General features: G+C 40.2%; 1 protein-coding gene across 4 annotated transcripts in view; it reads right to left on the bottom strand.

The window, feature by feature from the left end:
* The window catches only part of NEGR1 (neuronal growth regulator 1), a 744,190-nt gene extending 717,031 nt beyond the window's left edge, over positions 1-27,159 (bottom strand). The window contains exon 1 of one of the 4 annotated variants that reach the window (XM_048495755.1): positions 26,588-27,159. In XM_048495755.1, the coding sequence (XP_048351712.1) occupies positions 26,588-26,763 (176 nt within the window). In that variant the 5' untranslated portion in view covers positions 26,764-27,159. The remainder of the gene's footprint in view (positions 1-26,587) is intronic. The other 3 variants (XM_048495757.1, XM_048495758.1, XM_048495756.1) reach the window with 3 other exon arrangements.
* Between the last annotated feature and the right edge of the window lie 791 nt (positions 27,160-27,950).

The following is a 27,950-nucleotide window of genomic DNA, read 5'->3' as shown; positions in this document are numbered from 1 at the left end:
TTATTTTGGCTCTCTGTTCATTTTATGATAAATTGTGATTTACCATGATGCTTGGCCAATTAAAAGGTAAGATTGAAATAAAACCAAATATTTATACAGATCATAACCCAATAGAAACAACATGGCATCCGATGAGGAAAGGTAGAAAGAAATGGATAAGATAACATCCTATTGCAAAAGGAATAGAAGATAACATCCTATTGCAAAAGGAAGTAGTTAAAATATAAAGAAGGTTGTTGTAAGAACAACTGTAGAAGAGGGGAATGAAGTAGTTTTGGGTCCCCATTTTGGAGGAAGAAAAGGTTTAAGTGAAGTAAATAACTAGTAAATATAGCTATACATAAGGAGGGAATAAAAGGCTTGGAGGGTGGGAAGGAGAAGAGGAAGTATGGAAAGGTTAGTATATTGGGACTGTCAGAAGAAAGGAAGAAGGAAGTAATGTAGAAAGGGTCATTTAGGGATACAGGTGTTTTGTGAGTTTCCCATTGTACAACTGGGCCTGACCCAGAAGTCACCACCACACAGTTCAGCCATAGTGCTCCCAGGAACAGGACTGAAGAAGGGAAAGCTGAAGACAGGTGGGAAATAAAATAAGGTTGGCTGGTAGGGGAGAATGAAACAGGAAAAGGGGAGAAGCTACTGTGGTTTTCAGGAAAGGGAGACCAGGAATCATGAGAAGGGGAAAACTAGTCACCCCCAGATAGTCCTAAGGGTCCTCCTCTAGTTCCAAATTAATCCTATCTCATTATAAGGAGCAGCTAGAAACAAACTATACAGAAATTTATTGCTCTGCTTTTAGAGATTTACAGCCTTTGAAGTAAAGAAAGAGCAACACTTTGAGTCATATTTTGAAGCATACTGAAGAAGTAATATGCAACATAAAACCTGATGCATAAAACACTACAGAATTAGTTAGGACTGGCATTGCCTACAGGTTATTTTACCTAAGGAAGAAAGGCTTATTATCTTACAAGGTCTTCCCTTTAATTTCGTTTCCATCAACACAGTATATGAAGTGTCAATAGAGTGCAAGGATAAGGCCACTATTTTGACTTGCCTTATAAGCTGTAGACATATGCTCAGTACAAGTCCTTGAAAGGACAATAAACCTGTTTTCAAAGTAGACTATAGTCAAGCTGATGGATATATACTTTAGGTGGACAACAGGATAGTATACTTTCTCAAAATAATATATATGTGTAAAATACATATGCAACATAAAATATACCGTTGCAGTCAAGGCATAGAAACAGCCAGCTTCTGAATCTGATGGGAAAATTTCCCAACTGTACAAGTGTATTTGTGTATTTATTGAATAAACCTGCTGCTTTGGGAACAGCAAGGCCTTTTTTATGCACAGACTTTTAAAGGTGTGTACCCATGTTAAAGGTGTATTCAATCCCATAATTTTACCTTGGTGTTTGTCTCCCCTTCTCAAAACTTTTTTTCTGGACACAATAATTTTTTTTTACTTTTTCCATGTCTGCACTGCAGTGATGCTACATACTTCACTGATTCAATAATCTATAAAAATGGGGAAGAGGGAGGGAAAGGAAATAGACAAAAAGGGGGAAAATAAGAGAAGGAGAGGAGTGTGGCTGGGCACCTTGACCAAAGAACAGTATAGTACACTCCTTCTATCTGGGATGGTCATCCTCTTCCACTGAGCATGCAGCTTTGGGAGGGAGACACATGGAGCAGTGAAGGAGGTAAGGAATACCTACCTAGCCAGCCAGATCAGCTGAATCAACCCTAGCGGTCAATGGGGTGACAGATGTTGGGGACCAAAAAATATGGCAGAACAAATGCTGAAAGGGAGGTCTGGTGACCACTCAGGAGTTGTGAAAAATGGCCTGCTGCTTTGGCAGGAAAGAAACAATGTTTCAGTATGATTGTACTGTGAGGGATACCAGTTTGGAAACATTTCAGCAAGAAACATTGCTGTAAAAATATTTTTAGAAACAATGGAGTGGGGGAGTGGCTGGAAATGTTTCCACATCCAAGCAGGGGGAAAAAATGCAGAACTCCATGGAGGAAATGTTTTATTATCATCCTGAAAACACTGTGAGTGACTTGTGTGGAAAAGGCCCATGGCTCTCAATGAAGCTCATGCCATCTAGCTTTAAATGCTTCAAAGTTCTCAGCCTTTAAGTGTATCTGAGGGGGGCATGTAACATTAAAGTCTGGGTTATTACAGTGTTTTATAACTTACAGGAGAGAGATAAATTTGGCCTTGGGATCACATCTGAATCATGGCTTTTCTGGTGGCCATTTCTGGCATAAAGAAAGAAAGCAAAAATATGGAAGTTCAAGAATTAAAAATAGATTTTGTTAAAGAAAAAAACTTTTTTTCCTTTCCCTTCCTGCCCCACTAACCCCCAGATACAAAAATGAGACATTTCAGGGGAGGGGGGGATCTGGTTTCCTTTTTGAATGAGTGACATGCTTAAGATGTAGTTTACTCACTCAAAATTGCTCCCTCTTCTCTCTACTCTTCGAAATACATTAGAAAATGAATGAATATGAAAACATTGTTAATGTAATATGAAATGTGAATGGTCACTAATTTAACTAAAAAAGCAATGTGCATTAGGAAACCTTCATCATTCCAAACGGCTGTATTTTATCTGCAGTCCCAAGTGGTAATTTCTTCAGTCATTTCTATAATTATTGTTTTTAGATGTTTTGCATCCCATTTTTATGATAGAATTGGTCAAATTATTCTGGTCTGGTCCTTTTTAGTTTGGGGAATTAGTGGGAAAACAAACACAGATTTTCAAGGAACCTAGAATATAAAGAGAAGTGATCAATAGAAGGGAATAATGGAGGGCATTGAATGAAGTGCGATATTTACCATCTAGAAGTAAAGAGATCCAAGGATATGACAGAAAGCATCAGCATTGCTCATGTATACAAGGAGGACACCCAAGCACAAATAGCCATGGATTTGCAGGGGTGGGGGGTGGGAGCTATTTATAGGAAAAATTAACTCTCTGGCAATGATAATGATAAGAGCTACTTTCCAGAAACAACGCAGAAACAAGACAGGAACAATGGTATGGAAAAAGGCTTGACTCAGGCCCTTTCCGCATGGGCCAAAAACAGCCCCCTAAGGGCAGCAAAAATGCCGTCCCTAGGGAGCTGTTCGGATGGGGGGCACTGCTGCATCGCAGCAGCGCCACCCTCACTCCCCCCCAGTGGTGCGAAGCCGCTGTTTCCCAACCTTGCTTCCCGAGCGAGGTTTTCCAGAAACAACGGCTTCCAACTGGAAGGAGCCATGTCCCCCGCACCATCCCTGCAAGCTTACCTCGTCTCCTGGCTTCCAGCTCGTTGCAGAGGCCAGGGGACATGCCCCCGGGCCTGTGACTCTAGAGCCAGCGCTCCAGCCAGTGGGGGTGTGTCCCCTGGCCTCTGCGACGAGCCGGAGGCCGGGAACGAGGTAAGCTTGCAGGGACAGCGCAGCCTGTGTGAAGGCTGCACCGCTGCCTGCCGCCTTCCCAGGACCGTCCATGCAAACAGTCCCGGGGGGTGCGTTGGCGTCTTTTACGCCAATGCACCCCCGCACCGTTGCAGTGCAAAAAGGGCCTCAGTTAAAACCTGGGAATGTCAAACTTCTGATTGGGCTGCATTGATGATATTAGGACCAGAGGCATTCTAAGTCAGAATGAGTCTGGAATGTATTAACAAAGAAACTCCAGAGTCTGGAATGTTAAACAAAGAAACAAAGAATGTTAAACAAAGAAATTCCAGAATGTTAAACAAAGAAACTTAAATAAAGAATGTTAAACAAAGAAACTCCAATTGATGGTTCTTTAATAGTTGGACAGGAGGTTTAAGATTAAATTAACGTTTGGGGTTCACTGATAATCGCTATGGAACATCTGCATATTCTTTGTGAGGTTGAGGACAGTTACGCCTGCTCAGAGCTGCACTGTTGTTATCCAGAGTTGCTGAGCCTTCAGAGAAGGCACTGTCAACCGTTATATGCATACTTGATTTGAGAGAAGGAAAGCATGAGTCAGACAAACTCAGTATCAAAGTTCATGAATTAAGGCAGGCTTCCATCTTGATCTGGACTGTGTATGATACCAAGACACAAATGGTAGGACATTTTAAAAAATGCCCCCCTATGGACCTGCATGCCAACAATAGGGAACAACTACCACACATTTATTATCAAAGGTTAATACACTGCAGAGTTTTGAAGCATTTTATTGCTACAACAAAATGTATGTTGTTTAGTACACAGTTTTCCCACTGCCCATCAAGAGGAAGCACAAAGAAGATAAGAAATGTTTCCTAATTTATCTTCCAAATACAATTACAATAGGGAAGTCACTAATCAGTTTTACTATATGTTCACCACTGAAACAGTAATTATATGGGAATAAAACATATAGAAAGATCAAAGTGCTGACAAAGAGAAATATACAACTTGTTAGGGACTACCAATCAGGTCACTGAAGCGACACTTGCTTTGGACTTTGGCAGTCTTCCAGTAACTCTTGATTCTGTAGCTTGAAAGACCATTTCTGGCATTTAATGAAAGCTTTCTTTCAGGAATAGATGTAGAATCTCCAGAAATTTGGGAAGCGCAGGAAACATTTTTATGGAACTGTTTCTCTTCAACAATTGCTAGAGTTTTTATGTTTTGCGTACCAAAACATGAGAACATTCATATCTTTAAAATATTTTTGACCTCCTTCTTACATCTATCATAAATCTCTTCCAATCCATATACTAGTCTCTATATGCCCACATAAGATCAATCACTAACACCATTTACATTAACAAATACAAAATCTTTTGACTGCTTATGTATTAAGATTTTGGGTTCTCATTATTAATCTAATTTTACTTTCTCTATATAATTAGCAGGCATTTTAATGTTACATTATGATAATATTACCATTACAGCTAAATTGCACTAACTATAATATTTATATACTTTTTTTAAAAAAAGGTCCATGTGGTCTAATGCTTGCTATTTGTACTATCTTTGAAATAATGTTATTTAATTCTGTGGTAAACTGAGGTCTTTGAATGTACCAAAATTTATAAAATCAGCATGGAACTATTTTGGAGCTATTATTTTGGTGAACCAAATGAAACACAACCGTATGCCATGAACTTTTTCCACTGGACTTTATGAAAACTTGCAGTATAAAACTGGATGGATAAAGAAAGTCTAAATCATATTTTCTATTGAAAATACTAATAGAAAAAAATTGCTCAGAGATCCTAAGCACTTTAAAATATACAATTTCCAGAAATTCTAGTAGTCTTAGTAAAATCATAAAAGCTTTCATCAATCTCTATTGTTCATGTCTACCATAGAATCAGCTGCTTTCCATGCAGCTGCAGCATTTACTTGTATTCCTGGCTTATATTATTGCAATAATTTCTTCATACCATACAAGCCAACATCCAGTGTATATAACATTAAAAATTAGACATCTAAATCTTCCAGTGTTTCATATACTATGAAGCAGTGGTCAAGAAGGTAATTTTTCTATTGAAAGGTCACTAAGAACAGGAAGAAGTAAAAAAAATGAACTTGTAGACATCAACCAATTAAGTTAGCTACAGTTCCCCAACTGTCATGACCTCCTTTGCCCATCTCAGGGAGTCACCAGGAAAGGATCAGATGGAATCAAGGAGGGCCCAGGATTGCAGATGTATCTGCTGGCAATGTTCCAGCAGAGCTACAGCCCACCTACAAGGGAGACCTCTCCACAAGCTACAGCCCACCTACAAGGGAAACCTTGTCGCAAGCCACTGAAATATCCACTAGGCTTCTGCCAGGTAAGGCCCACAGCTCCTCAGGGGATGTTCTCACTCGGCAGGAACAATAGTGGTAGAAGGCCTGGGCTGAGGTTGCCCAAAGGAGGTGAAGTGTTCAACTTGCTGCATGCAACCCCATCCCGGGCAGTGAGAACAATACAGCTGCAAGAGCTTAAAACTTTCTACCAGTGCAGCTGTCATGGGCCAGTCCCTGGGGTTGCTGAATCAGACAAAGAGCCTGTGGAAGTTGTAAATCCGGAGCTGGGTCCTCAAGAGGAGACTCAAGTGGCAGAGATAACCCCAGCCCCCTTCCCCCCAGCTAAGGAGTTGTCAACAACAGAGCTAGATACCTTGCAGCTGGGGTAGCTGTCAGCAGACCCAGGTGGGCTGATTGATGAGCAAGCTGAGAGGCAGAAATGCAGACTTGAACTGGCATCAAAAAGGCAAATTGCCAGAATACCTTTGTGCTAAGGCAAGAGACTCAAGTCCTCCATATGAGCAACAGACTCTCATCTCAGCCAGATTTGTTTCCTCACACCAACATTCCTGCTGGGTGATGTTGGGCTAGTGACGTCACAGTTCTTCAGACCTCTCTCAGCCCCACCTGTGTCACAAGGTGTCTGTTGTGGGAAAAGGAAGAGAAAGGAGTTCGGAAGCGGCTTTGAGACTGCTTACAGGAGAGGAAGGCAAGGTATAAATCCAAATTCCTCCTCCTACTCCTCTGCTACTACAACTACTTTAATATATCTGTAAATATTAAATGAACATTTGATCAAAACATCAGTCTGATGGCTAGATTGTCTGCAGAGTTTAGGTGTAAGAAATGCAGTCAAGTATTCTACCAACCTTTCATAAATTAATATGAGGTTCAGTAGTGTTGCTCCTGTGACTTCTTGCAATCAAAGTTGGTGCTGTAATGCAATTTAATACAAATTTTGTCTTTACAACATTACTTTTTTTGTACTACATTATTCTCTGCCGCATTACTACTACTGAAGAGGAATCTTAAGCACATTTCCTCAGAAATAAGCCTCACTGAGAGCAATGGAATCTATCACTTAGGAAGTAGAGTAGGAACATTTATACAGTCAATACAACAGTCTTTGAGTGCTTGTAAACAGCCACTGAACAGCTTGAATTCATTTTAAAGGAATTTGCACACTAGCACAAAGCAAATCGTGTACACTAGCACTAAGCAAGCCCCATGGAGATTGGTGTTAGCAAGTCTTTTTCACAGGGGTGTCATACTCATAAGTCACCATTACCATACAAAATCTTGAGCCAAGTCAGAGTCATACTTTCCTAGGATAATGGGAAATCACCTGGATTTCAGAAAGGGAATGTAGCAGCCAGTTAAGCAAGGATGGAGTAGCTTTCTGCCCAACTTTTGTATTCACAAGGGTGGGCTTATTCAGCTGTAGTGTCATATCTCTAAGTGAAGTGCGTGTGCACAATCCACTATGATATTTTAATCTGTTTTATGAAGATGACAGGTATGCACTATAGATTTCAGACATCCCAAAGGTCCTACTAGATACTCCACTACTGAATTCTTGGTAAGACTGATGATTGTTCTTGACCTCAGCCATTACAGAGGTAAAACAGTATGTATCTGGCTGTAAGATTATCAAAATGGCATCTCACACAACATTAGATGTGACACACAATAACTGTGTGATCAGTTATCATTTTTATTATTTATTTACTATATTTTTACCCCATCCTTTCTCCAAGGACTCAGGTCAGCATACATCATTTTCCACTCCTGTATTTTATCCTTACAACAACCCTGTCAAGTGGGTTTTGATGAGAGGAAATTACTAACCTAGGGTCACCTAGCAAAGTTCATGGCAAAAACAAAGTATATAAACCTGGGCTTCCCAGATCCTAGTTTATCACTTGATGCACTGTGCCCCATTGTTTTACCATGGACAGAGCAATGTCTCTTGACACAGAATGACAGTCTATTGGCTTTAGAATCTTTGGTTCATGACATTTCCATGTGATTATTCCCAAAAATGGCATTCACAGAAATGAACACTTTTCCATTTATAAAATAAAATATCTAAAAGAGTGAGCCATCAAACAATAATGCTGCTTTTAACATTAGCTCTAAAAAACTACAAGAAATTATCACTTAATGACTGAAAAGCATATATATTAATTTTGAAAACCCATCACACTTCATTCTTATTCATATATAAGAAAGTGTAAATTAAGGTTTCCATTTTTTGAATAACAAATAACCTAAATTTTTACACAATGACAACACTACAGACACAACAAAAACTGAGGTTTCATTGAAAATGTTTGCAACAAGCCAAAGTGCCACAAAAAATATGCCACAGTGAAAACAAAAAATAAATACCAGACATAACTTTTCCTATTGTATACTGTGGCTTCAGTGTATCAGTATTAGAAGTCATCTTATAATTTTCAAAAGGGGGGGTAGTGACTGCTTCCAACTATTACTACTACACTCAGGTAGTTAGTTCCACTTGTTCTAAAACTGATTGCATGGGCAGTTCCTTCACTTAAAAAAAAGATTCTCACCTCTCTGGTAAAGAATTGTCCCATCAATTGGTAATTAACAACTGCTAAATGTTCTGCAAGCAAGCAAGGTGTCATTCAAGAAACATATCACAAAGTGTTGACAGAACCAACATATAGCCAAATGCCATAAAATGAACATGCTTTCTTTCCTCTACAAACCAGACCTATATAGATTGTCCAGTTGGGGTGCCTATCATATTGGACAAAAAGTTGCAGCTGCAGAGGTAGTAGAGAGACAGAATGAATTTTTTACTGTGGGCCAAGTTCACTAATTCACAAAAATTAAACATGGAAAAGGGGAGGGGGATAACTCCACCCATGTGCATCACCCTCAGCAACTTCGAGGAAGGGCGAGATTATTTCAGTGGAAGGCTGCCTGGCATAATCTTCCAACTGCTATCTGTTCTAGTACACCCAAACAGGAACAGGTTAGGTAGTAAAACTAATCCTGATTTGTGCCACTTCAAATTGCACAAGGATTGCATGAGTCAAAAAGTTTCCCAAACATTACGAAAGTACTGAATCAAACTCTTCCTGATATTTAATAATATATGTACAGGGATGTGTATGTATGGAGAAGTGTTCAGCTACATGATACACCATCTAAAGGAATAGTAACTCACTTCTAGAACTCTTGAGTCTCAGTTCTCAGAAAATCTTTCTCCTGATTCCTGGAAAAGCTGTGGAAGAGACCAGCTGTACCATACTCACTGTTCGTAGTTAGATAATTGGCTATCTAATTGGTTTTGAGGTATAAAAGATGGCTTATTTCAAATAGATCTGTTCAGCAATGGTAATGGCACAATACTGATATACCTATGATAATATGAAAATATAGAAGGTTTGAATATCACAAACCTCTCTCCAGATAAAAACAGCAATTTGGAATTGCTGTGAAGAGTCTTATATTGTCATTAGACATTCATCTCTTAACTCAAAGTGACTAATATGATACACAAGGAAGATTCCAACTTTCAAGGTGGAATTTCTTTTCATAGTCTGAAGTGCTGTGTGAAGATGAAGAGCTTTCATCTCTTTTCACCAATAATATTGGAGCCATTACATGTTACAGACCAGTTAACCCATGTTCAAGCAGCTCCAAGGGTAAAGCACTAAAGAGACAATAAATTCTGCAAACAACAAGCAGTCCTTGGAAGTACACTGTGGTCTGTCATTGGCACAGGCCAAAGATTAAAGTTGAACAGGAATTCAACTGGGGCAATATTATGAAGGAGATTTTGAGCATGTTCTTCTGTGGGGTGAATGACTATTTTATTTGGGCATAAATGTAGCACAAAATGTATTATTGTGGATAGAAGGATAGTTACACTTTGTTTCCTAAAACTTACATACTGGTGACATAAGCCACAAGACACATTGGTTCCACAACAATTCCAGACATTGTGAGTCACGATCCAACTAAAATAAGCATTCTGTCTTAAGGCTGTAGTGCTAACAATATGGACTAGAACAGGGGTAGGGAACCTGCGGCTCGAGAGCCGCATGCGGCTCTTCTGCCCTTGCACTGCGGCTCCATGAGCCGAGCCACTGGCCCCATCCGCGCCACGCTGCGGGCTTCCCCTCTTGCGTGCCCCGTTGGAGTGGGGCAGGCGCTTTCCCGGTGGCCGGCAAGGCCGAGCCGCTGGCCCCATCCTTGCCCGCCCTGCAGGCAGCGGGGCGAACGCATCCATGCGCTTCTCAGAATGAGCGGAGTAAAAGGTAAAAAACCCCAATATATACAGTGTTATCTTTATTTTAAATGTCAAAAATTATTTGCGGCTCCAAGTGTTTTCTTTTCCTATGGAAAACGGGTCCAGATGGCTCTTTGAGTGTTAAAGGTTCCCTACCCCTGGACTAGAAAGTAAGGCCTACTTTCAGTTTAGTGTAATTAAAATTAGAATGCAAGACTAGCCTCACACATTCAATAAGGCATTTTTTCCATGTGGACTGATTTTCACTAACAGTGAAGATTAGGAATGCAGGTCCAATCAAATGTTTGGAGTGTTCAGCCCAAAGCAAACAGCTTATATTTCATTATTAGATTTCCATTCCCTTAACATAGCTTCATTCTTCATTATTCAAAGTAGTAAAATCATAATTACATATTAAGCAGTAGGAAACCAAATATTTTGCAATATTTAAGTAACTCAATCACTTGTGTTGGCAGAAACTGCAGAATAGCACAATGTGTAGCTCAATTGATATTCCTTTAAGAGGTTAAATTCATTGTGGGTATAGGACTTTCCTTCTCTGTAATTATTGCTATTGAGACTGCAAATATTGTATTAAAGCAATAATCCCCAACAGGGAGGGATTACCTTGGAAATTAATGACATGAGGAACCAAAAACCCTTAGTAGATCATTGACAGGAAGGGGAAAACTATTACAATGAAGTTTAAAATGACAATTTAGCTTTCACAAGTATTAGATGCTATGTTTATAATTATATAGAGGGTATCATGAGTGGCTTACAATACAAAATTAGAACATTCATTATTATTAAACTGATTGTTCATAGTAATGTACTGGGCAAAACTTCCCAAGATCTTCAGTCCTGTAAAATCTAAATATCTTTCCACAAGATATCTTCTTCTTAACTAACTGAAAGAAAGGTTAACACTCATTGTTAAAAGCAAAAACTTTATTTAATGAAACATTTGCTAATTAATGTGGGGATCTGCATAGGAATACATCAGAACTAAAATGGATAAAAAATGAATAAATGTCATATATGTGGGGCCAGGGCCGCTCTCTGGTCCTACACAGCTGAGTTAGTTTTAAGAAAAACTTAAAATTTGAAATAAAGCAAAAGACATCTGACATTAGAAAACAAACAGACAGTTTTACTTAGCAGACTATAGATCAGTTTACAGAATGTGAACTCTCCTGAGGGAGGGACACGCCCTTGGTGCCCTCGAGTGATAGACACAGAATTTAGATCGTTACAGGAGGTTGACCTCTCCTGGGTGGCTCTCGAAAGAGTCACGCCCAGTATAGGAAAACCTTAGTTTTTAAAGTTACAGAATACAAACGTCACATAGAACTGAGAACTGAGACATTATATATTTAGAACTTGGGGACTTGCTATTACCAGTGAGAAAAAGACATAGTGCAGAGGTCCAGATGGTTAAACGGATTTCATGGGATAAGACTCGAGTTCCACGTATTACAATTCATATACCTTAAAAATCTAATTGGTCAGAACTGGTCACATGAAGGCAGCCTATATTCCTACGTATTCAAACTCTACATGCTGTTAGTTTATGGCCTCTATGCATATACAAAGAACTGCCATAAAAGCTAGCTCACTGTCTTCAAGAAAAACCAGTTTTGCTAGGTTTCTCCCAGAGAGAGCTATCCCTAGGCTATGCAGCATTCCATTGGATCATAAAACTTACTTTTCCCAGCATGAAATGTTTCTAACAATTCCCCAGTTTGAAATGTTAAAACATGATTCTAAGAATTGTACAATGATTCTAAGAATTATAGTAAAATACTAATACATGTGAATGTGAATCACTCATTTATCATTTATGTGTTCATTTAACTATATAGAAAAACACTTTGTTGATTTAACTAATCACATTCATTTCTAACCCAAAAACCAAATAATAAAATGCATTTGTCTTCTGTCACGTAGTAGCCTGTAGTTACAAGATACTAAAGATGTTATCTTGCTTGTTTGCATAGTCACTAGCAAGCTGCTGGTAACATGCCTTTTTGACCTATTGCAAAAATGCAGGCTTGCTGGTCACTTACACAGAAGCTCCCATTTTGATTCTTTGCAAATCCTTGGTTCTATAACTTAATCAAATACAAATTTATACACATTCTGGCCCGTCTCCACATATACTATCAGAATGTGAGAAGACTCATATTTAAAACTGACATACTGACATTTATTTCAAGCGAAAACTGTCATCTTAGGTTGACTATGGAACATATTGTTATAAAAAGGGTCCCTAGTAGATTTTATCTGAACACAGTAGATTCACAACCTAGGATACACACACTGGCAGAGAACCACCTTTTTTTCATCATTTTTGGCATATTACAGATGGAAAACAGAGCAGACGTACGCGTGCAGTTTACACAACCATGAGTCCCTCAACTTTATAATTACTACAATTTATTTTAAAACTATTTTTATAACTAAGAAAGAATAAGCCTAAACATATTGAATAATATACACATCACCACCAAATCTCAACATAATGAAAAATATTTACATAAAAATATTAGAGCATCATCTTCCATGAAACTGATCTGTCAGTATGATAAAAAGCACACTTGAAAACACTAATTCAAAATTATCTTGCACCCTAGACATACTACATGGAGGGTATGCAAATTTGTACAGGAATATGTGTACAGTTTAATGCACATATAGTACTATATCCAGTTATTTCAAAATACATAGCAATTACGAGGCATGATGCAATTATTTGCTAAGACTAAATTCAGAAATCACTATCTGAAATGCAAACACCAATGACAACCCAGAAAAATAAAAATAAAAATTGGGTTTCCATATTATTTAGGTTGACAATACATGCTTCTTTCCAACCAGAAATAGACTCTGCTTATTTATTTTGAACAGGCAAATGTTATTTCACCCACCTTAGACCAGCTGGGGTTTTTTCCCTTTGAAATAAATAACATTGAAGAACACACTTAGGAGGGGGTAAATATCCAGATAAATAGCAACATGGTAGCATTATTTCTATTTTTGCCAGCAACATGAATATAATAAACATACTTTGTTCAATCACATGATAGTGTGCTAGCATTATTGTACCTATCCCTTATTCTCTTTTACTTTTTCCAGACTTTTACCTCACAGGTCCACTTCACTGAAGAGGCTAAATGAAGAACTATTATAGAAAATCAGTCTTTAAAATTCCAGTCAGCAACTGCATTAGAAGATGTACTGGTTACATGTATATAATCTTGACTTTATATGAATCAAACATAACTGAGCAAATGATAACCAACTTGTAGCAACTAGTCACTCAACAGCTTACACAATGAGTTAGACAGCAGTCAGCTTAACCACGGCACAAAAAAAATCTCCATGTTTATCACGGGGAAGTCAATTTACTCTGTTGCCAGGGTACATTATATATTTAGAACTTGGGGACTTGCTATTACCAGTGAGAAAAAGACATAGTGCAGAGGTCCAGATGGTTAAACGGATTTCATGGGATAAGACTCGAGTTCATGCTGTTACTGTGCTCTGAGAGAAACCAGGATATAAAAAGTGATGATTGTTACCCCACTGGTGGAAGCGCTTGAGTTCTGAGTTGCATTGTCACTCAGACCTTTATTCATTGCTAGTACCTTCAATTATGCATCTTTTATAAATTGTAAGGGCCAAGAAATGTCAACTAATCAGAACCAATTCACGCTTCTGTTTTCAGACACAAATATACTACTCATGCCAAGAAATGCAGTGCTGGCTTCAGCCTGTTTTACATCTACAATGAAAAAGTCAAGAAACTAGAGTCAAGAGAACATCTTCCATGCTGCATTCTTTCAAGAAGAGACACAGAAAGGTTAAAGGCAGAAACAAGGCACACCCTCTTTACTTCAATGTCTCATACAGCATTATCTGCAGAAAAACATAGATACTAAAATATATGAAAGGCACAGCAAGTACTGCAGTTCCATAAACAGTTACTATAACAGAAGCTGCCTGATGCAGTGTTTGAAATAACTGATTACATAATCCTGGGAGACACTGCTGTTTAACAATGTTAGCTGAACAGACTGACTTAATACTGAGGCTTACAATACAATCCTAAGGAGAGTTAATTTTAATGAACTTAGACTGGAGTAACTCTGAATAGGATTGCACTGTAAATCTTCTATTTCATCAGGGCACTGACCCTTGTACCAAATGATGAAAGGAAAAGAAAGTGAAAAATGTAGAGTTGTCTTTTTCTCCCCTAAGAGAAAAAGATTACAGTTCTTCCATTCATTACCAAATACTTATTCCCAGCTTGGAGTAGTAGTTAAGAGTGGTGGACTCTAATCTGGAAAACGGTTTTATTCCCCATTCCTCCACATGAGCAGCACACTCTTATCTGGTGAACTGGATTTGTTTCCCTACTCCTACACATGAAGCTTGCTGGGTGATCTTGGGCTAGTTACAGTTCTCTCAAAATTCTTTCAGCCCCACCTATCTCACAAGATGTCCGTTGTGGAGAGAGGAAGAGAAGGAGTTTGTAAGCAACTCTGAGACCCTTTACAGGAGAAAAAGGTGGCATATAAATCCAAATTCTTTCTCCTTCTTTGGTCATTACACTATTTGCTGGCTAGCAATTCAATGGCTGCTTAGACTTTCTTCAATCTGGTTTTTAAGCTTGATGACCTTCTAGTATCATTGGTGGTTACTTACCACTTTTACTAGTAAGTAGGGGCGTTCCACCCAGGGGAACATATGGGGGCAAATATCTCCATTTAGTCACACGGGGCAGAAAATTGCACCCCATCCCTGCCCAGCTTTTGTCTCACTGGCTCTCGAGGCACGATCCAGCAGGCAAGGAGGCAGCGCTGCCGCCACTCCCCTCCCCGGCCGGGCGAGTCACTTGTGGAGCCAGGAAAGGGCAGCCAGGTGTTCCCAGGCCAGGGTTAGTTGTCTAGGCCTGGAGTGGTGGGGCTCCCTCCCAGGGCCATGGCTCAAGGGCAGGGTGTAACAAACTTGCCCCACCCTGAAGGGCTGGTATGAAGCAGGCCTGCTTAAAGAGGCCTGGGTGACAGTAAAAGTAGGCAGCAGGCCCTAATTTAAATAAAAGCAAGGTGATTGGTCGATGGAAGGCACTGTTGCCCCTGGCCAATGTAAGGGGGCGCTAAAATGCTGCGAGATAAACAGCACACTCTAGGTAGAGAGGGTTTGGTGTGTGTGAGTGAGGGAGGATATAATGCCTGAAACTCACAGGGCCAGGACTGTGTGTGTGTGAAACAGTGGGTAGTGGAAGAAATAAGGTCAAGGGTGTGTCTGTGAGGAAAAGTAAAGTATATTAAAGCCAAGTCGTTTCTGAGAGACATCTGCATGTGTCTGAGTGTGTGTTAAGTGTGTGAAACCTAAGAAATAACAACTGAAGCTCTGTAACTTTTAAGTGAAAAGAACCTCTCTGAAACCATCAAGCGTTAGTACCTCTCTGAGCCAGTTTAAAAAGCCTTTCTTTTGTTTTCAAAATAAATTTTCATTCGTTGTGTTCAAGTTACCCTCGTGCCAGGCTGCGTTTGTGTGGGAGAGATTGAAGAGTGCCTGTTTGTGTGGTTAGAATCCCAACCAATTTGAGTTCCCTCCATTTTTGTATATGGGACTCTGAAGGACAGTCCACCTCAGACCAAGAGTGAATGTGAAATGGGATCCTTTATATAATTGGCAGCCAGCAGCAGTTTTGGGATTCCTAGTTCCTTTTTTTTTTTAATGGTGGCAGCAGAGTGAAAAGAAGATCCCTGAACACTAGCCTGGAATATTTTTGGGTGGCAAAGGAAACACCACTGGTCAATTTAGGGAAACCTTGAGTGTAGGCCACCTGTCCCGTTACAATTGGTGGCTAGTGGTGGGATCATCTCTCTCTCTCTCTTGCCTTGAATATAAGTGTCCCCGTTACACAGGGCGAGGTTCTCCTCTCTGCCACTGGCTGCAGTGGCCCCCTCCAGGCTCTCCCAGCCTGCTGCGATCTTCCCAGCTTCGGCGCACCCACAGCTGGCCTCCCCTCGCCTGGCCCGGCCTGGCTCAGTCACACATTTCCAGCTTACTCACAAGAAAATCATCCCCACTCCTCCACATCTTTCCAGTTTACTCACAAGAAAATCACGGCCCACACCCCTCCCGTAATGGTGACTTTGAGATGACCTGGTGCAAAAAAAGTTGTTTGGTCGTGGTTGGGAGGGCCACCCATCGGGGGGGAGGGCAGAAAACTCAGATTTTGCACCCGGTTACAGTTTCCTCAGATACGCCTCTGCTAGTAAGACCTCTGAATCCATGTCAAACTAACAACCCAAGCAGGAACTGAAAGATGTTTACTAATCTTTAATCTACCCATCATTCAGCATGGGTTCCCAGGTATTCAAAGTCTACTGCAGTCTTACTGAGAAGAACAGAAGGAAAATGTTAAACCAAGGGCCAAATAAAGGCACTACTATTTGGCACAGTAAGAACCCATAGGGATAATTCACAAAACCAAGCAAAAGAGGTAAAAGAGTGGCTACCCAGGATCAATGTCATAGTTAACTTTCAACCTATCACAAGAATATCCAAAAGACCTCTAATTAGCACATGTAAGTAGAGGAACTCAACTCAAAGAGTACTTTACCAATTTTACTAAGTTATAGTTATAGAAGCAGTTATAGCTCAACCATATCTACCATATTTACTGTAGACTGCTCCTGTCACAAACTCTGTAACTTTCTCTTCTCTCTCAAATGTGTGTGTGTATATATATAATGGCTGGGAAGCCTTTCTTCCTGTCAAATTAAAACCTGCCTTCTTGTAATTCAATAAATTGGAGTGCACATTAGAGATGATTTAACCACAGGCTCAAGTGCCAGGTGTTTATCTGTTAATTGGCGAAGATTGGGAAAGAAAAAAATCTTCCATAAACAGCTTCTTAACAGTAGACCACCTACATATGACAAAAATGTATCTATAGTTCAGAAATACCTGCTTGAAGGCTCACACTGCAAATTATTATACAAGAATAAAATAGAAGGGGAAAAGTGCAGCCATTAATAAGGGGAGGACTTACAAAGGAAAAGAAACAAGATTAACTATGTACAGCTGTTAATATAGCCAGCAGCCTTCAAGAATACATCAGAAGTCAAGAGATCTCAGCTATAACAGAATAACACACATTCAAAACAACAGTACTCTACTACTAACACTAAGTAAAAATTTCATGTCAATGGATACAATAGAATGTGATCTGAAGAATTTCAGCAGATAAATCAAGTCTTACATTCAGCTTAATATTGCAGCTTTATTCATTCCAGTTTGCTAAAAACCTGTTTAATTAAGAACAAAGTTGCAGTACTGTATATACCCCACAAAACATGAAACAGCTAAACTATTGAGGTAAAGAAAGTGAGCAACAGAGCAATCCTAAACAAAGTTATGCCCTACTACACCCAAGGCTTAACAAAATGTAACTCTGTTCAAGACTGCACAGTAAGCTAATATTCTTTGTGCTAGTATTTCTTTGAGTTCTGCTGTACGTTCCCTGAAAGTATTTTGAAATCTCAAGCTCTAAAAATATTTTCCCCTGCCCTGTACTACAGAATGCGTGTTTCTTTTTTATTTAGAAGCCATTAACATATTAGCTACCAGTTTCATTCTCTCACTGACAAAACATGAATTTCTTCAAAGCTTCTAAAACCCAGAACTGTGTTGGCTAGTAAATGTGCTGCATCAGGTTATAACAAAAATGCAATACTTCAGCAGCAGAAATAAATTAAACTAGCAATAGCTAAAAGATTAGACAGAAATTTAGCAGACATCTGCAGCCCATGAACAGAAAGAAAAAGAACATGCTAGATATCAATGCATTAATAATATGTAAACTAAAAGACTATGGTAAATATATAACAATTTTCCAAAAAAGAGAGAAATGCCTATTATCATGACAAGAAGAAGCCTCTTTTTTTCCAATCCCAGGAGTACATGAGGTGCAACCTCTAGGGGTAGTTGCACAGGGAATTTTTATTTATTTTATTTATTAAATTTGTAAACCACCCTCCCCCTAGGGGAATGGAAGTTACACACTTTTCTGGCAGGAACAGACAATCACCATAGCTAGGATGTAGCCTCAAAGCCTTTCTTATTCAACTATGTGTGAGGAGAATGTTTGTTTACAAATGTCTATGACTTGTGGGTTTGGTAGTCAACAGATGCATTTAAAATGCTGAGACTGATGGGGTGGGGCCAAAGTGATGTCACAATGAATAAAACAAATGACACCTGGGTCACAATCAACTAACTTTGAAGAAATTAACTATTCACCCCACAGAAGAACATTTTTAAAATAACATAGACATTAATTAATTAGTGGGGCTGTTAGTACCAGATTTCCTCACATCTCCAATCTACATATGTGGCAGTTACCAGAAGCAAGAATGCATAAAAAGAAGCCTTAGATTCCTTTAATTTAAAATCTGTTTTTACTTGATATAAATTATTTTTCTCAGGCTCGTTCATAATCAGGTGTAGTATCAGTAGCCTGGCAACCAATAGGAAGGCTGAGGGCAGGGAAATGAGAGTTGGCATCACCAGTATGACATCCCTTCCTGGGAAAACCTGATGTGTACCTTTTCCACTCTGGCTACATACCTACCATCATTTCTGGGTTTTCCCAGAAATGAGATTGTCACTCTGGTGACACTGCCATGTGTTTATCCCCACCCCCACCCCCACCCCTCCACTGCTGCTTGGAATGATGGTGGGCAATAGGAGCACAGGGCAAGGGATCTTCAACCCTAGGAGAGAGGGAAGGAATTTGTCAACTCCTTGGAAAATTATGCTTAAATATGTCCACAACTGGGCATCCTAAATAATCCAGTTCCCTTTCCAGTATGTGAGCATTTTCCCATACACCTAGGCCTAAAAGGGACATGACAAGGAAACATCAGGGTCTTCTAAATGGATATCCTCCTCATTCTATCACCACACAGAAGTTTTTTTCAACTGGCTTATGTTAGATAGCTTCTGAAAAAGTATGGTTGCTCCATGCAGCATATTTCTCCTGACAAAATGCTAGAGGGCGCTTACAACATAGATAGTGACTTGCCAGTTACAAACAGTAGTTCTTCCAAGGCATGATGTATAGGGTGAGCTTAACTATCCTGCTCCAGATCAACCTAGTTACAGAGCTAGTTACAGGCATCATGTGGTCCCTCTACTGCAACAATTACATGGGCTTCCAGTGTGTTTCTGAGCCCAATTGAAAGTGCTGGTTGTGGCATTGGGACAGGTTATCTAAAGGACCACCTTTTTCAATAATAAACCTGCCCATTTAGTAAAGTCATCTGGGGAGGGTTTCCTCTCTATCCCATCTGTACATCTGGCAGGGACTTGACAGAGAGCCTTTTTGTGTGTGTATGGCTGCGCCTATCACTGGAATGTCCTCCCAAGAGGAGCTTAGTTTGCTCCCTGCCTTTTGCCACCTTGCCAGGACTTCTTTATTCCAGGCATTTTTAAACATCTGGATACGTTCATAACAATGAGTTTAATAAATGAATTATTTGGAATTATTATCATGTATATAGTTTATTCAGATTTGTTACTAATAATGCTAATAAAGCCCTTGACAATACAATTTTATTGTTAAAATGTTTCAGTGTTAAAATGTTGTTTGTTCTTAAGAGTTATTTTGTTGTTAATATGCGGTTTTAAATTTTTGCTTTGTTATACATGTTTATTGTAACTTCACTGTGATTTTTGTAAGCTGCCCCAGATATAGATGATAGAAAGGCAGGATATAAATATTTTAATTAATAAATAAAAGTAAAATCCTTCAGTTCTATTCTATAGCCAGCAGTAGCTTCAACAACAGATCTCTGTATTACTTCCAAAATGGAGAAAATACCAATACACATACTGGGAGATTGTAGCCAACCCCAAGTACAAAACCTAAGTAAAGCTTTCGGCATATAGGTCTTCAAGAGAAAAAAGAAACTAGTTCTTGAGGGCTGGTGTATAAAAATATGCACATATACATACATCACACAAACTATTATGGCCTTCTGATTAATAATCTTAGTATTTGCCATTAACAAAGCAAGTTTAGAATCTAGAAGATGTTAGATACTCTAAAGTCCAAAGTCCCATTGAAATCAGTCTAAAGTTTTATAGAAATCAGCAACACTTGTGTCCACACTTCTAAATTCAATCACCTCCACTTTAACAAACTACAAAAGACTACATTTTTGTTGAAGTCTTTCATAGCCGGATTTAACTGGTTGGGGTGGGTTTTCCGGGCTGTGTGGCCGTGGCCTGGTAGATCTTGTTCCTAATGTTTCGCCTGCATCTGTGGCTGGCATCTTCAGAGGTGTATCACAGTTACACCTGTTTCACACTGTGTCTGTTTCACACTGTGTCAAGTGAGAAGGGAAAGTTTAGTGGGATATATTGTTATTGTTATTGCCATATTGTTTGTAATACTTGTTGTCCACCGCCCAGAGCCCTTAGGGGATGGGGTGGTTTATAAATGCAATAATAAATAAATGAATGAATGAATGAATGAATGAATGAATGAATGAATGAATGAATGAATGAATGAAATATTGTGCATGTCCAAGGGTGGGGAACCAATCAGCAAGTGTTTGGTTGGAACTTGCTATGCCACCCTTCTCACTAGACACAGTGTGAAACAGACTTTTCTCTGTGATACACCTCTGAAGATGCCAGCGAAACGTTAGGAACAAGATCTACCAGACCACGGCCACACAGCCCAGAAAACTCACTACAACCAGACTACATTTTCATTTTTACATAGAGAGTTCCAGTTTCCATTGGTTCCCCCTCCAACTGCAGCTTCTCATATTGCATCCTCTGGTTTGCTTAAGGAAGAACGTTTCAAGATAGATTATGGGAAGCAGGACAGTCGTTCTCTGTCTTTTTGGTACAAGCCATGAACATTTATTAATACTTTTCCCACCAAAGTAATTAGAGGATGTGATCATCAAACCTGGAATTAGCCAATTTGGATCATGCATTGTTGAGATGCTGAGATACATCTTAATGTCAAACAAAAAAAATCAGGCATCTTCTTCTTTAGTCATTATTCATGATCTAGTCATGAATGAGAGTCTCTCATTTTCACATCCTCTAAACAGAGTATTTTGAACTGTTCCATACCCAACTCATTCTTCTTCCCTTCTGTCTGTGTTGGAAATAGTTTCTTTATATTATTCATTCTTCCTTACTTTACACCATTCCCTTGTTTGATTTGGGCCTCCACAGTTGTTTATAGTCTCTCTCCGGAAAAAAAAAACATGCTTGTAGGATTATACATTTGTCTGCCACAGATTCAACATATATGATCTTCTTTGTTGTAGAATGCTCCACCTGGGTCCTAGTGTCCAGCTCCTTCCCCTTCCCAGGCAAGCATTGGTGATAGTTATTCAATGAACTATAAATGCTCTTGTATCAAAGTACCACATACAATAATGCACAAAATAATGGTTTTGACAAAGGCAGTGCATAAAAATGAATGATAATTCTCATATTGATTTGTTACTATATTCCAATGTGGAAAAAACCATTTTCTTGACTGCTACACCTCAATCAACTATACTAACAACTTTTTCTGAGACAGAGTACAGGTTTCTTATTTTATTTGTTTATTTGTTTTTGTTTGTTTGTTTTATATACCGCCCACCCCCAAAGGGCTCAGTATTTATTTACTTACTTTGCTTATACCCCATCTTTCTTCTCAGTGAGAACCCAGACTATTTTATTTAGTTTGCCTTTCCTCCATTTCATCCTCACAAACACCGTTGTGAGGTAGATAAGGCTGAGGGTATGTGCCTGGCCAAAAGTCACCCAGCAATTGTCCATGGCAGAGTAGGGATTCGAACCTGAAACTCCCAGATTTTCATCTGACACTCTGTATTGGCTCTCACAGTGTCTTAGTGTGACTGACTCTATAAATTTTAATGTATTTTCCCCTGTGGCATTGTTGATATAACTATTTGCCATGATGAATTCCCTAGGAGAATACTTTATTCTTTCCCATAGGAATGAATTGCAGCCATCAATTTATAAAAGAGTAGTTAGAGACATGTATAGTTAGAGACTCAGAAAAATTGCTGAGATGGTAATTAAAATTTTAACTTTCCCTTTGTAGCCCAATTTTCTGGAGGTCAGCTTTTGTGCCACCCAAAACTTTGCTGTTTACAGCCTTTACTTTATTCTATAAGCAGCCATTGGCACTAAGCCCTCCTGATGACCACAGCCTTGTCCATTCACATTAATAGTTCTACCTGTGGATCAGTATCTTGGCCATTCTAAATTGTGACAAAGAGATGGTGTCTGGGAAATGGCTTTTATATATAAAGATTTATACCACTTTGACTAGTTTGTATAAATATATTTTCATCTACTTCCTATTTCCCACTTCAGAAAGATATTTTAAAAAAGCTAAAAGTAAACCCAGAATTGGATCCATTTTGTTCCACTGCTGTGGTTCTCCAGACCAAGCACCCTTCCACTCTTTAACTTTCGACTGCCACATTCTTTCCACTTTCCACATTTACTTCCATATTCTTTAACTGATTCAAACTTGCAACAGTAGAAAGGTCCTTGAACCAGAGGAATACACAAGTGTTGGCAGAACAAAATGATAGCTCTAATCTATAACATACATTTAGCATAGGAAAAGCAATGCATGTCTATTCTGTTATATTAATTGAAGGAGATAAGAATTCAGGTAGCCTGGACAGTGGAAAGCAAAATGGAAATGTTTATCAAACAACTTTCAGCAGCTAACCTCTACCGTTTACCTCATTAGTCACTAGTAATACTCATCTATAGTTTCAAGAGTTCAACCACAGGATCTCTGGTAGTCAGTGCACATAATAACAACTTGCAGTAGCATGTCTTATTGACCTGGAAATTTCACTTTGATATATGGGGCTATTATGTTTTAGAATAGTAAACAAGACATGATTCTTAAAATAAAGACTACTGACAGACTTCAGTAAGATGTTCCACACTTGTATGTAGTTAAGTAGGTTGTTAACATGATCTACACAGTAAAGTCTACACATGATCTCAAATGAAATGCCTGAGCAGTTTAAGTTTTAAAGAGTGCAGCTGTCACATGTAATATCATATGCATTAGCATTATCTTGCTTTCATTGAAACACCCTTCCCGCTGACTCAAAACACCAAAAGAATGACTCAGACATTCCAGCACTTTCAAAAATATCTAGCAGTCATACTGAGTGATTTAAGGCTTTTAATTAGAGATTTCCTGATTGTAATAGGCTAACTGTGTAGTTCCCTTGGACAGATCCTCTCTTCTGCAAAGTAAATTGTTATTTTTAAAACCACAGTTGAACCCTGAATGCAGCATCAAAGTATACACATGCGCTCTTTTGGAGGGGGGCAGTACTGCGGGTTTACAGAAGTTCAGCGTAGAAAGAAATGATTCCGTTTATATGTTACTTCATGAAATGCAATATGCAATCATTTAAATTCTCATAACATCTTTGTTTGAAGCAATTGGGGGAGGGGAATCAAGAAATTCACTGAGACATGAGCAATATGTATTTTGTATTCCACATCTGTGTTTGTGTAAGATTGCTACCCCCTAATGTGATACCTAAAATGACTTTCTTGCAGACTGTCATTAATTTAAAATGTTTTAAGTTTCATGTGTTTTTATTTAAATTGTTCATGGTCTCTGGGGACAAGATTCAAGAGAAGCACTTGAAAGCCGCATCTGACAATTAAGTAGCTTCTTTATATCTTGGGTACTTTCCTTGCAAATGTAATCCTTTTGGCTTAAATGAAACAAACTTTATTCTCAAGCAAAACACAAAGTTGAATATGTGAAATTGCCCCAAATGGGCTATATCTTAATCAAATAATATGAGTTTTTTCCTAACAGCATTGCTAATATCTTCCATGTTTCCCACACAGTACATGCCGTTCTCTGTGAAATTATATAGTGAGTTCTATTCTCCTTGATACTTGCCTTCTAAAAGACATTCATCCTCCTCTCCAATTTATGAGACAAAAATGATAGCTTGACCATAAAATTTCCCAAATTGAATTTTACAAATTGTTTTTAGCTTCTTATCCTTAAAAAATTACAGACACCACAGTGCTATCTGACTGTAATGCACCCGACAGACACACTCAGTTGTTTCAGGCTACCAGTTAACAGTGTTTTTCAGTGACCATTAACACTAATCTGAGTTCGAACCTGAATGGACAAACTCATCTCATCCACTCTGACCAGTTGCTGTCTTTACATTGGAGACAATGCAAATAAAGAAACTAGGGCTGAATTTACTTTCTATCTGCACCAAGGGAGGCCAACAAGAGGAAATTCCAGTGTACTGAGAAACCAGTGAGTGTAACTACAGCATATTAACTACAGATGAAAAATGTCAAGCAGCAACACACAGCCACTGAATGTGCTCTCAGCATCTACCACATCAGAACAGTCAGGAAAATAAATAGGGCTGGGCTAATGCCACAATTTCAAATAAATGAAGGAGTCTGTTTCTGCAGTATTTCTGAAAGAGTTGTGTAACACTGAAGAAATGCTTTGCTCCCAATGAATTTGCTTTATGAACCTGGCTTCTTAATGGCAAACATCGCAGTCTGCAGTCTTAACAATCTTAACACCTACAACTGCAGCAGGCTCACCTCCCCATGTATAGCATGTGAGAAGTACTGTTCTCTGTCCTTAGTCTTAGAGGAAGAAAATCAATTCAAATGTTACCACACTACCGTCCTGGCAATGCCAAACGTATCAACAGAAAGTTAAGCCCAGGGAGAGAAAAAAATACAAATTAAAACAGAGGATTAATGAACTTGAGACCCAGAAACAGAAATCAAATTGATAATGGATTGCTCATAGTAAACAATTTTTTTCCCATTAGCCCAGTGGATTGTTACCATATGGAATGAAAACGTCATTAATGGAAGCAATTGCTTCATGCATACAATCTTCTTGATGTAAAAGAGCTTCTAAAATCAAACATCTTGGGGAAATCGTACAGACTCCAGTTGGCTGCCCCTCCTGTACGAATCGTTATGAAAATGCCAGCAACATTAAATGACATGTAGGTAAGCCTGTTCTCCATGAACAGCTCATGCTGAGCAATGTGCACTGCAGATCTTGTTACAAACATCAGGCATTATCCCAGAGAAATTCAGTCTAACATCAAACCCTTCAAACTTCCAGAACTAACTTCGCATTCCAAAGGCAAGCCAGACCTTTGGCATCCACTGTTTATCGGAGAAGCCTTTTAGATTACTCCTCCCACACAGACACTCACACACAAAACCTCTTGGCTATTTTGTACTGCTTCGAAACATCAACTAATTGGGCCGGGGCTCTGCAGTTTTACAAGAGAAGTGGCAATCCGCGTCCTTAAATCATCTTTACATGCCAAGCTCTCAAACCGGAACTCCTTTCTATGCAGAAGAGATCAGTGCTTTCAACAAACAGCCTAATTAAACATAATAATATTTACACCAGATCGAGGCAAAGAGCGTTCCTTAAATGCACTGCAGAGTACGTTGCTTATGCATTACAGATGGACCACGGGTATAAATCTCTCGAGAAATGCCTGGCTACACGTCCGTCACATTCCATGCCATGGCACTCTCGATGCTTGGAACTGCACCGTCAGTTAATGCAGCAAGCCTCTGGATGGGAGTTTCAAGAAAGGGAGGGGGAGCACAGCTTTGAGGAAGGGGGTCTGGAGCATCACTCAGCCACTGTGCCGAGCATCAACTTGCATTTCTCTCAAATATTTTTTTCCTTGTTTTGCAAAAGGTCGCTCTGCGCTACAGCCGTTGCACTTGCAAAGCTGGGAGGGGAGAGAGAGGAAAGCGGGTCCGCTGTCCTCTGATAAGCCATTACGGCTTTCAGAGGCTTAACGACGAACGGGAGAAAAATGTCTGAGGAAGAAGCTGCAAAGTAATTCCCAAGGGACATCTTAGTGCAAATCTTCTACTCTCTCTCTCTCTCTCTCTCTGTAAATTACAAAAGTCTGCAGGGGAGCAAACGGGGGTGCGTCAAAAGTTCAGCCTAAAGAGCCACCAATCTGTCAAGAGGGGCATGGGGGTGGGGGGAGGTGAGGAGCCCGCTTTTAATATCACTGGACAGGTGAGAGAATCAAAACTATAGTGAAATCCATAGTGTGGGGGGGGGAATCTATGGTGGGGGTGGGGGGAATGGGGCGGGTATGTGAGGAAGACGGTAAATCTGTCCCTGCTACCGGGGGCTCCTCAGCAAGCATGACCAAGCACTAGTTTCCAAGCGGGACCCCCCTCTCGCCAGCCAAACGCTGGGCGCCAGCCCGCATTGGTGCACTGCATGCATGAAAGCCGGCGCAAGGCGAACGAGCACCTCTCCTTCTTCTTTGCAAAAGCCGCTTCAGCCTGTTTTAAGGGGAGGGGGACAAGACACACCAACCACCACACCGAGGGAGAGCATCCAACTCCGGAGGTTTCCAGGGCCAGAAGGCAAAAGCTGCGGGAGAGGCGAGTCCTACCTAAGCACAGCCGTGTCCCCTTTCCTGACCACCAGGTTCTCCACAGCTGACCCTGGGAAGTCCACGTTTTGGCCGGCGGGGAGGCAGGAGGGCAGCAAGCAGCAGAGGCTCAGCAGAACCGCGGCCAGCCACTGGTTGGAGCAACAAGCGCCCTGGACCAGGGGCATCATGTCCATGCCTGCGCGAAGGCTGCGCGAAGGCTCTGGCTCCTCCACGAGCCCCCAAGGCAGGTGGGCAGGCAGAAGCCTCTTCTCTCCGTCCGCCTCGGTCCCTCTCTCTTCCCGCCGCCCGCCCGGCTTTGCCTCGGCTTCCCTTCGCTCTCGCTGCCCGCGTCCGGAGCGTGTCTAGTGTCGGGTGTCTCACACACCATCTAGCGAGGAGGGAAACGCGCAGGAGAATGAGCCAGCCAGAGAAGCGGCAGCGGCAGCGGCAGACGGACCCCAGGCTCGGAGCCGGTTGCCATGCAGCCGTTTCCGTAGCAACTTGTCCTGGCGGCTGGTGCTGGTGGTGCTGGAGCAAAGGGAAGGGGCGGGCGGAGAGAAGGGATGTGTGTGTTGCCTGTGCGTTGTGTGTGTGTGTGAAAAAAAAATAATAAAAGCAATACAGGGAGACTGAAGAGTCGCCGTGATGGCAAGAAAGAAAAAGGCAATTAAGGACATTGATTGGAGCCAGATACCAACCTGCAGCTCTGTATGAGCGTAAGAGAGATACTCAGACATACACACAGGCTGAGTTTGCTTCCCCAGAGCAGCGGCTTCTCTTGCTTGCTTTTAAATCAGTCTACATCCCAGCTTGAAAGCTTCCATCCCCTAAAAGCCTTTTCTCCGTCCCTACTCCCAAACTGGCCCTCAGGAGTGGGCTGAACATTGTTGCTTCCGTCTATATCAGGGTCTTGTCCAAAAGGTATGAGGGAAGTTACTTTGGCACCCATAACAAAAACAACCTCCTTTAATCCCTTTCAGAAACGGGGCTCCTATTATCCCTACAACACACAAAGACATACTCATATTGTCCAAGAGGAGAACTCACAGGCAGATCAAGTCTAAAATGTTGAAAGCTGAGATCTGGTTGGAATGGCAATTTTAGTGTTGCTGACCTACAATGGGGATGTTTGTGAGAATGCTATATGGAAAGTGCTTTACCTTATAGGGGTTGACTCCCTATTTAAAGGGCAGTGATTTGTCAGGCACTTGGGAAGAATATTCCTGGAATATCAGTCTGCACAGAGATTTACCATTAGCTCTAAAATGGGTTATTTCTTGCTTTTACCCCTGACTACATTATTTGACCCACATTTTGCAGAATCTGATTGAAAATAATTGCCCTGAGTCTAAGGTGAATTCCGCATGGGCCAAAAACAGTG

This window comes from Sphaerodactylus townsendi, linkage group LG05, assembly GCF_021028975.2.
Source record: "Sphaerodactylus townsendi isolate TG3544 linkage group LG05, MPM_Stown_v2.3, whole genome shotgun sequence".
NCBI lineage: Eukaryota > Metazoa > Chordata > Lepidosauria > Squamata > Sphaerodactylidae > Sphaerodactylus > Sphaerodactylus townsendi.
The sequence above is the reverse complement of the archived record's forward strand: the minus strand, read 5'-3'. Positions and strand labels throughout refer to the sequence as shown.